Source organism: Beta vulgaris, chromosome 4 (assembly GCF_026745355.1).
Source record: "Beta vulgaris subsp. vulgaris cultivar EL10 chromosome 4, EL10.2, whole genome shotgun sequence".
NCBI classification, from domain to species: domain Eukaryota; kingdom Viridiplantae; phylum Streptophyta; class Magnoliopsida; order Caryophyllales; family Amaranthaceae; genus Beta; species Beta vulgaris.
In genome coordinates this window covers 23,470,874-23,482,042 of record NC_079205.1, presented here as the reverse complement: position 1 = coordinate 23,482,042, position 11,169 = coordinate 23,470,874, and the positions used below count along the sequence as shown (strand labels likewise).

The 11,169-nt window shown below is 36.0% G+C and overlaps 1 protein-coding gene across 1 annotated transcript; it reads right to left on the bottom strand.

Annotated features, from left to right (window-relative positions):
* Window positions 1-7,848: 7,848 nt before the first annotated feature.
* LOC125496566 (uncharacterized) lies at window positions 7,849-10,219 on the bottom strand. The gene is made up of 3 exons (XM_048642066.1): window positions 9,823-10,219; window positions 8,881-9,695; window positions 7,849-8,793 (listed from the first exon to the last, which is right to left on the bottom strand). The coding sequence occupies exons 1-3, from the start codon at window positions 10,217-10,219 to the stop codon at window positions 7,849-7,851; spliced, it is 2,157 nt and encodes a 718-aa protein (XP_048498023.1).
* Between the last annotated feature and the right edge of the window lie 950 nt (window positions 10,220-11,169).

Sequence of the window (11,169 nt, the reverse complement as noted above, 5' to 3'; positions counted from 1 at the left end):
ACTAAATCTTTTAAATAAAATATAAAAGATAAAAATAAATTTAAAAAGATAATATTTGAAAATCAGTTAATTTAAAATAAGAAAATCTTTTTAAAATCTTTTCCTAACAAACTTAAACTAATTCCTAAAAATAGTGGATCTTAGTCAAAATATCCCTAAAAACTCTAACAACTATATTGGGCACAATTTCACTTAGGCGCACAATATTAGAGTCACTTAGAGTTCCTAAATTAGTTTTAAGTCTTGTTCCCTAACTTTAAGTCTTGTTCCTAACCTTGTTCCTATAGTGCCAGGTCTGTTCCTTTCATGGGAACAGAACCAAGTTCCTTTGAGAATTCACCACGAACTTAATAAGCTTTTACTCAACCTTAACAAGAAGATTAATAAATACCCTAATGTATTCTAATCTTCATTCCATGCTTGATTCTTCATCTCTCGAACATCTTTACTTCGATCTTGATTAATTCTCCGCTTTAATCTTCAATCAAGTATTCTCTTAGCTCGAGCATGAATTACCTTGCAACAACAAATAAAATATACTATGTCTTTTGTGGTTAGGTCATCTTCAAAACTCAAGGGTCAACACTCTTGAACTTCTTTTTCTTTTTCTTCTTTTTATTTTCATTTTGTTTTTTCTTCAACTATTGGTGCTCTTGTCACCAATATCCTCCCATTTTTCCATTTTTTTCTTCCAATAATGTTAATTTCATTTGTTGATGTTCATATCATCAACCTCCCCTATCATTTTTTTTTAGTGCTCATGTCACTAACTAAACTATTTCTCAATTCTTTTTAATCTTTCCTCCACATACCTTTTCATTGTTAATTTCTCTTCAAGCTTTTATCCTTAATGTATCTTCACAATTTTTTTTGAATCTTCACCTTTAATTTAAATTCTTCCACATATTTTAAATTTGACACTTACCTCGACTTCTTTTATCTTGCTTCAACCTTCAACTTGATAATTTGCATCTTCTATCTTCTTCTTACTACTCGGATGTTGGCGTTATCACGTTTCGGCTCTGATACCATGATAGAATTTGTGGCGCACACAGAAGTTTTGATGGACCCGAATAGTATAATAAAATTGCTTTTCATTGATAATTAATTATACAAGTGTGTTTGTGAGAGCTCATGTCTCTCATTCACCTTGTTCTACCAAGGTGAATGAGAGACATGATCTCTTACAAACACACTTGTACAATTAATTATCAATGAAAATGCAATTTTATGATACTATTTGGGTCCATCAAAACTTTCGTATGCGCCACAAATTCTATCAAGTAGCAGAGGTATACATACCTATTTGTTTCTAATTTCTGATTTTTAATATGAAGGTTAAGCCTAAATCTAATATTGATAGTTAGCCTAGCTATTGGGCCTAAAACCTTATTCAATAATTAAACTATTTTTGTTTTGTCACTATAGCTATTGGGCTAAAATCAGATTGATGTAATGTTAGATTAAACCATTGTAGACTAACTAAAACTGATTTAGTGTTCCCTTAAGCCACACTAGTTTATTACATTAATTAAACATAATTATTGGGCTTAGAACCAAATTCGTTTGATTAAACCACTTAATTTAGCTCACACCTTTAACTAGTTTGAACTAATTCTATATTAAGTAATAAACTAATTGTAATAGCCCTGGTTTTTTAAGAGCGTTTATTTAAACGTTAATTATAATTATTAAGTTAATTATGTTCCGAAAATCTTATTTTATTTGAGTTGGAGTTGAATTATATTATCGTATTTGTAATATATTTATTTAATTAAATGAGATTATTTCTATTATTATTATTTTATATTTTGGGTTTGTGTAATTAGTTGAGTGGTATTTGGCCAAATAGAAAATTAATCGGCCCATTTCTTTTGCACTTGTTGGTTTGTTTGGAAGAGATAAGCCCAACCCTCTTTATTTGTCGGTCCACTAAGCAATAAAACCAAAGGAAAATCCAAAACCCAAACCCATCTCATTTCATTTCTCTCTCTCCCGTGTCCTCTGTTTTCTCTAAACCTCCAGAATTGAAAAAAACCTCAAACCCCAATTGAAGAAACCCCCAAAACCCCGTGAAGCCCCGGCGAACCCGCGCCGTTGTCGACCGTTTTCAGCTCGCCGGAGACTCGCGCTGCACCTTGCAGCCCTGTTCCTCTCTCTGTCGTCGTTATTATTGTTGTTCTTGCGGTGCAGCCGCGGTTGCTGTTGTTGTTGCCCTGTTTCTTCTCTCTCCTCTTGTTGGTTGTTTGCCGCTGCTACGCGTGTGGTGCTGCTCGCAAGCCACCATACCGCACCGCTGCTGTTGTTGCAGCCTTATTTTTCTCTCCCCTCTGTACTGCGATCACCGCGGCTGGTTTCGCTGTTGTGGTTGTTTTGCTGCTGCTGCCTTGTGCGTGGAGGCTGTCGATGTTTAGTTCATCGGTGCTCCACCGCCGCGCATCGAAGACTCGAAACCCCCTCTGTCCATGTTCTTCACTGCCTTGTTCTTCGCTGCTCCATATAGAGAAGAGGTACTAACCTTTGGTCCTTCCTTTTGATCTTAATTTCCTTCCTTTGAATCATGATAATGGTTAATAATTTGATGATGAATTGTGGTTGTTGATTATGTGGTATGGATGGGGCTGATTTATTGTTGTTGGTGAATTTGCATATTAAATTGGATTGTGTTTGTATTGTTGATTAAATAGAGTACCATGTTATTGTTGTGAATTGTTAGTGGGAAATGCATATTGGAATTGCACTCAAACTTGGTTGATAAATTAGATTGATGTAATGTTAGTTTTGCGGAAGATTAGTAAATATAAGTTGTTGTGGATAACAAATTGGGATTGTTTTTCTTGAGTAAGTTACGTAGTTGGAATTAGATTAATAAAGGTAGTTAATTTGATGAAGGACGGAATCGGAATGCTATGAGTTAGTAAGAAGTAGTTCAAGTATCTTTAGTTTAATGTTGATAGAAAATTACCAATAAATGTGGTAGTAATCCGAGTTTATGGTTGAAGTATAAGTTAAAAGGATAGTAATTAAGTGTATGATGCTCATGTGTTTAATTAGTTTTCTCATATTAAGTTAGAAAGAGAATTAATTAGTCCTTATTAGTAATGTGAAGAGTACTTGAGTTAGTTTTATTAACTATGGATTCGATTAATGAATATGTGGTTAATAAAGTATTTTAGTTTGAAAACTATAAACGGAATAAGATAATGAAGTCGGCTTATTTGACTAGTGATTCACTAAAGCGAATTAGTGTGTGTGTTTAACTACATAAATCAAAGTAAGTTATGAATTACTTTGAAGAAGTCCCACTTAGATAATAAAATTGTTTTAATGAGATAAACTCGCTATGTATGACCATGAGTATGATCTGTACTTGGTTTTATTACTGATTATGTTAATAAGAACTCAGCTAATGGTATAACTTGGATTATATTTTGTTACTTATAATCAACCTATGCTCGATGAAACTTGAGTCGTGTGTTTTTGATTAATCCTCGTTAGTTAATTCTAACTGAGAGACTTAGTAATATTGTTGTGGAATTTGTTGACATGATTAATTACTACCAGTTGTGTTTATGATGGTAATTGGAATTGAAAAGCATATATGTATCGATTTGAAATATGTCTTCATAAGAGTTATATGTTAAATGATTATGGTTATCTATGTGGGAAATCACTAGGTTGGATACAAGTTGCTAATTACTTCAATAGTCTGGATTATTGGAGGATGATTTTGGAATGGAGTATCATTCGAAATTATGAAAGAGATTATAATATTGGAATTGTTATTCGATTGGTAAGGATTTGAGTGCAAGATAGAAATCAGTTTATTGAGGTTTATTTATGAGTCGAGCTAGCTTCATATTCTCAATATATTTGTTGGTAGCCAAATTATGTTCTTGATTTAGGTAAAGTTGTGATTTATGTTTAGTTGGTTTAGTTATATAATTTAGAGTTATGATTATGGAATTGGGATATTGAAGGTTGATAATTTCTAAATCGGGAATTAGTTATGATTATGTTTTCTAGTTCAGATTAGTCTAAGTTTGATTATTGATTATCGATGTTATTTTGAGTGGTTGTGGAGATGGCTATGTAGACGTATATAATTCAAGATGATATGGGAAATCAAGTCATCATGCTTGGAGGTTTCGCATTATTGTTATAGAGTAAATGTAACCTTTATGTTCAGCAATATATATTTAAATGCTCCTGTGTGCGTTATATGAATATTAGATATCATATATCGTTTATAGTACAGTATGCCTATGATTATAGATGCATCTCTATGAGTTAGTTATTGTGAATTGCTATTGAATTATTATAAAAGTATTCTTTTTGTTCAGTTATTGGAGTTTTTCGAAAATACTATGTTTCTTTAAATATGATTTGGTATGATAATGAGGAAATGATTCAGATATGAGTTAAGACCAGATAAGGTCGAATATGGTTTTATGTTATGAGTATTGAGGATTAAAGTGTAAATCATTAATTATCTTATTTTATAAATATGAAAGTGAGGCATGAACAGGCAACCCGAGTTAGGGCGGGTAGAGTCCCTAACTGTTGCCTTCCAGGAAGGGCGAATTCCCGGCGTTATAGGACATGTCCGGGTAAGTCTTGCAAGCATAACAATAAAATGCGGGGTGACGACCCTCAATAGTTTGGAGACAGCTGGTACTGCGTGGTACCCCTCTCCACTCGCGTTCATGCCAAACGATCTGATTTTGTGAAAATATAGTAACTGAGTTGAAAGGTTGATTAAATGAGAATATAAAACATGTCATTGTTGACAGTCATCTTATTATGTTTGTTACTAGGTGATTGATGATATATTATGGAACGTGGGATTTGGAAATGTAATATATATATGTTCAACAAGAATATTGTTGCTAAGTATGCTATTATTGGTGTGATTGTTGAACTTATGTTGATTGTGTGAGAGTCGTTTTCAAGTAAAAACCACCAAAGCATGTGTTACTCTTGTTATGGGTTAGTACTCAGCTTTGCTGATGTGTATATGTTGTTTTGTCATTTCTGTGGCCTGTCACTTGGTGGGTGGCAGTTTCCTAAATGTTTCAGGTTGAAGCCGAAAGTTAACCTTTGCAAGTTGAAGCTGATACAAGCTGGAGTAGTATTATAGTTGCTATCGAAGTGAGGACGCTTGACTTTGTAATAGTTAATTGTTTATTTTCTATAATCTATTTCTACATTTAAGAGTCGCTAGTTAGTATCCTGATTCTCTATTGGTTGTTGCTCCGCGAAAGCTTGAGTTGTTGGCTTGGGATTTGGAAATATTTTATAAATTGAATTTGGAAACAGGTTTAAATCATTTTTTTTTTCGCTTTAGCGTTGCCCTATTTTCAAAGGAAACTCTGTCGAATTTTCCAGTAGAAATTTATGGGAATAGAGTCTGAGAATCAGAGCGTAGTTATAATAGTTAATTTATTTGAATAAAGTTGGGAATTGAGTTCCACACTCTCCGATGTAGTTCGGTGAGTGTGATGGTAATAGTCCGGGTTATCTCGACTAGAGTCTCTTCGCTGTGCTTAATCCTTTGTAAGCTGGTCGGGAAATTGGGCTGTTACAAGTGGTATCAGAGCTTGAGTAGTTTTTGGATACACTGTGATCTCCACATCATAGTGTTGGGGTTGAATATAGGTCTAATGAATTGACTAAAGAGTTAGGTATAAATGAATCAAGCCGTATGAGTGTTTGCGCTTACGCGTGTACTATATGAATCCATTTATTAAAATGGGTATTAAGTGTGTGTATATTTGCCAATGTGTATATTATTATCCTGTTATGACTTGATTGTTCATGATATTATTTACTTAAAATTGTGTATTTCGAGAAAACTTATATGATTTGCTTAAGTAAATGAATTTCAAACGAGATCTCTGCAGATGAGATGATTGAAATCCAATGCCAACAAGTTTGCCCCTTTTGTTTTCTTTGCTCCTTGATTTCGCGAATCAAGTTGAAGTAGAGATACAAAAGATGATGGTAGAATGGAGGCTGGCCATTCATGTCTTTGGAGCTTGAGATTTTCGTTTTATGAAAATAACTATTTGCAAGTTTCGAGGGCGAAACTTATTTTAGGGGTGGTAGAGTGTAATAGCCCTGGTTTTTTAAGAGCGTTTATTTAAACATTAATTATAATTATTAAGTTAATTATGTTCCGAAAATCTTATTTTATTTGAGTTGGAGTTGAATTATATTATCGTATTTGTAATATATAATTTTTTTTTTTTTTTTTGGTAAAATGTAAGTTGTATTACCAAAAACAAGCAAAGCCACCATTACATCCTAAGCCAAGGTAGTACAGCACACTACAGAGGCACACAACCACACTAAGCACCCAACAACAGACACCAGAAAACACTACACTAATTATTACATGAATTAACTAACTGCTGAAACCATAATTGATCCTCTACATTCCATTTAATGTCTACCAGACTCTTATATCTACCACACACATCTAACTGAATGTTCCTTACAAGCACAACAGGTAGCATCACAACATCGTTCCATAAAGCATAATTACGAGCTCTCCATATGTGGTAAACTAGTGCAGCTATTACAGAATAGCATAACTTTTGTCTCCTCTTGCTCTTAAACTTTCGACCCCACTTCTTCCACACAAGATACAAGCTCTCTTGAGCCACATTATGTATACCAATCCACCCCATAACCTTTTGGCTAATAATTACACTGCAAGGGCACTGAAAAAACAAATGCTGGCATGAATCTTCACCTGAGCTACACAGCAAGCAGGAGGTATCATGACAGATACCAGCCTTAGCCAATACAACTCTTGTTCTTAACTTCCCCAGGATAACTAGCCAAGCAATGAATGAGTGTTTTGGAATATTAGTGGAATTCCAAACCCAATAATGCTAAGGCACATCCTCCTGTGATCCTTGAAGCCACTGATATCCCTCTTTTACAGTATAGGGATGCATACCAGTCAACCATTTGTTGTTAGTATATGCATCTTTAAAGATTTCCTTCACCTTACATATACATCTCCATATCCAGCTAGCATTGGGAGATGTTTGACACTCCCACCAATCTAACTCTTTGAAGTACACACAGTGAACCCATTTAATCCAAAGAAGATCTTGTTTTTGAGCAATTTGCCAGACAAATTTCCCAACAGCTGCAATGTTCCATTTCATACAATCCTGAACTCCTAGACCACCTTTCTTTTTCCCTTTACACACCCAGTCCCAAGCCACAGGGGGAGCTTTATTTAACACCACTTTGCCTTCCCAAAGAAAAGCTCTGCAAACTTGATTAATTCAATGTAGCACACACTTAGGCAGTAGGAAATTTTGAGCCCAATAAGTGTGAATATTCATAAGGACAACATTCACAAGAGTTGTTCTTGCTGCATATGAAAGATGCCTTGAGCTCCAACACATAATTCTTTTTGACATCCTATCAACCAAAATATCACAATCTCCCTTATTCAATCTCTTAGAAGTGATGGGAACTCCCAGGTATCTGAAAGGAAAGGATCCTTTTTTATACCCAGTAATTTGAAGTATTCTACTTTGTTCCACCTCCTTTACATTACCAAAGTAGATAGCAGTTTTTTCAGGACTAGCTTCTAATCCAGAAGTCTCGGCAAAAGCTTTTAATGTTCTCACAAGGAGCACCACTGATTGGACATCACCTTTACTAAATAGCATCAAGTCATCAGCAAATATCAGGTGGTGAATCTTCAATTGCTCACATCTATGATGAAATTTAAACTCCTCTCTATGACTCATTTTCTTCATCAGTCTAGTGAAATATTCCATAACAAGAACAAAAATCAATGGAGAGATAGGATCACCCTGTCTAATCCATCTTTTGCCTTGAAAGAAACCATTCAGCCCCCCCATTTATACTCAAGGAATAGGAAGGAGTAGTGAGACATTCCATAATCCAGCTTATAAATCTTTCAGGAAAATTTAAGCCAATGAACAATTCTCTGATAAACTCCCAATTCAAGGAGTCATATGCCTTCTTCAAGTCTACTTTCAATGTACATCTAGCAGGAGCACTCTTTCTTTTATAATTTTTGAGCATATCTTGACATATAAAGATGTTGTGCAATATTACTCTGTTAGCCACAAATGCACTTTGTACTTGATCAACAAGGCTAGGAAGAACAATTTTCAATCTACTACAAAGCATTTTTGAAATTGCTTTATACATCACATTGCAACAAGCTATAGGTATGAATTGAGATACATCTATAGGCTGTTCAACTTTAGGAATAAGGCATAGAGTTGTGGCGTTCAGTTGTTTGAGGAGTTTACCTGTTTGAAAGAAATTGAGCACAACATTGATGATATCCTCCCCAATGCAAGGCGAAGCCTCCTTGAAAAAGCAACTAGTGTACCCATCAGGGCCAGGGGCCTTATTATCTGCAATGTCAAAGAATGCAGCTTTGACATAATCACCTGTGAATGGAGCACACAGACCCTCTTGCTGAGTCTCAGTTACCACATTGCCTTCCTGAATCACACTACTACTAACATGTTTGACAGCATGCTTTTCAGTACCAAGAAGCTTCTTATAAAACTCCAAAAAAGCTTCATCAATCTCCTCTCCATTCTCTTTCCACTCACTAGCACTATTTTTAATCCTGCACACCTTGTTCTGGCACCTCCTTTGCTTAATACAGGCATGAAAATACCCTGTATTAGCATCTCCTTTCTTCAGCCACTCCTGCTTAACCTTTTGTTGAAGGAAGCATAGTCTAGCCTTGTTCAGTGAAAGGTACTCTTTCCTGGCACCCTCCTCAAGAATATATAATTGCTTATTCAGAGGATCTTCATGGACCTACTGCTAAGCTTGCAAGAATTTTTTGTAAGCTTCATCTGCTTGATTTTCAATGTTTGCAAATTTATCCCTATTCAACTCTTTAAGAGACTTCTTTAGTTTCTTCAACTTCCTCACTATCCGAAACATAGGAACTCCAGTGAAATCCTCTTGCCACACCTCCTGAACTTTACTTATGAATCTGTCTGACTGAGTCCACATATTAAAAAACCTAAAGGGTTTAGGTTTATTTTGACTATTACTCAGCAGTTTAACCAAACATGGATAATGATCTGAAATGTTTTCAGGGAAAAACATGCTTACTGAGTCTGGAAAGACCTCCATCCATCTATCATTCACAACAATTCTGTCAATCCTAGAAAATACCCTATCATCACCCTCCTGCTTATTTGACCATGTGTAAGATGGCCCTGTGGTAGATTGTTCCTGTAGAGAGCATGTTCTGAGACATTGCTGAAACTCCATCACCTCCTCTAAAGTGATTGCTGACCCAATTCTTTCATTGAGATGAAGCACATTATTGAAGTCTCCTCCCACCACCCACGCTTCATTCACATTTCTACTCAATCTCTTGAGCCCCTCCCACAGATGCTTCCTATCTTTGCTTTCATTCAAACCATATACCATAGTAACAAACCATTTCTTCCCTGAACTGACTTGCAGTACATCACAATGAATGAACTGACTAGAACATTCAATGATATTCACAACAAATTTAGAAGGTAACCACAATAACCAGATTCTACCACCCTTGTGGAACTGATAGTTAGTGGCAACACTCCACATTCCCCCAAATCTTGCTAACACTTTAGCAAAATTCTTACTCCTAACCCTTGTCTCCAATAATCCAAATAAACCTACAGAATGGTGATCCAAAAACCATTTGACATCACCATATTTTTGAAAGCTATTAAAGCCCCTAATATTCCAAAATCCTATATTATCCATTTGGAGGATTAAGTGACACCTCCCCATGAATTATACATTTAATATCTCCTACTTCCATTCCACTTGTCTCACCCATATCTCCCTGCTCCACATCAGCATTACCATCTGATTTCTGTCCAGACTTCTTGCCTTGACTACTCTCCACTGCCAGTGCATTAGGCTCCCCTTCATCCACATCAGCAGCATTAGTTGGAGCCTCCCCTTCATCCACATCTTCAGCAATAGGACCTAGGTTCCTAGGTTTTTGCACCGGACCAGTAACCTCAGGCTTCCTAGTCACTCCAGTATTCTTGGGCACCCACATTTGCATATGCTGAATCTTCTTCTTTGCAATTTCAAATCTCTTCTGCCTACAAGCTTCTGCTGTATGTCCAATCCCCTTACAGTCATCACATAATATAGGAAGGCACTCATATTGCACTACTTGAGTCATGAGAACACCTTTTTCATTTTCAAACACAATTTCCTTAGGGAACTCCTGACCTATGTTCACCTCCACTAGAATCCTAGCATACTACAGTATATCCTTCTGGGCCGTAGCCCTATCAGTTCTAATGGCCTTCCCCACCTTCCTAGCCAGCTTATTAAGAGTAGACTGACCCCAATACTTCAGAGGTAGCCCAGGTAGTTTAATCCATGTTGGAACCACCTTAATATCTGCATTTAGGAGGTCCAAATCAAAAGGTGTCCATTCCTGCATAATCACCGGTTTACGGTCATATAGAATAGGTCCCCCCTGCATCGCCTTCATCTTATCCTCTACCGTCTTAAATCGAACCAAAAACACTCCATTGGTCATCATAGCCACTGTCACAACACCATATTTACCCCAAACTCTCCTAATGAGTCCTTCAATGATTCGAAATGGCGGTTTAACACCTAAAATATAACATACAATCGCAGATTGCCAGTATGTAATTTCAGGGTCCACATCTTCACTAGTAATTTTAAGCACATCATCTTTATCAGCAGATTTATCAGTGCTCATAGTTAAATCCAAACCCTCCTTATGAAGATGTCCAAATAATGATACTCCTACATTACCCACATTACTATTTATGTTGCATAGGATAGGAGAAGGATTGACTTTAGAAGGTCCAGATTGTCTCACCGGTGTTTGAATCGATGCAATCCAATCCGAGAGACGAGTTCTAGCAGCCTCAAAGTTTGCCTTATCCTGATTCGATAAATCCTGATTCAATGAACATCCAGACTCCTTATCATCATCATCAGATGTCCAACTTAGAGCTGGAACACCCTGAATATCATTGACATTCTTCATTTTCCTCGCATCCTCCGATTGAGGTTTTCTTGCCATTTTCATCTTCAATTTTTGCGATTGATTCGAGTTCCTCTTTTTCTTCTTTCCACCATTACCTTTCT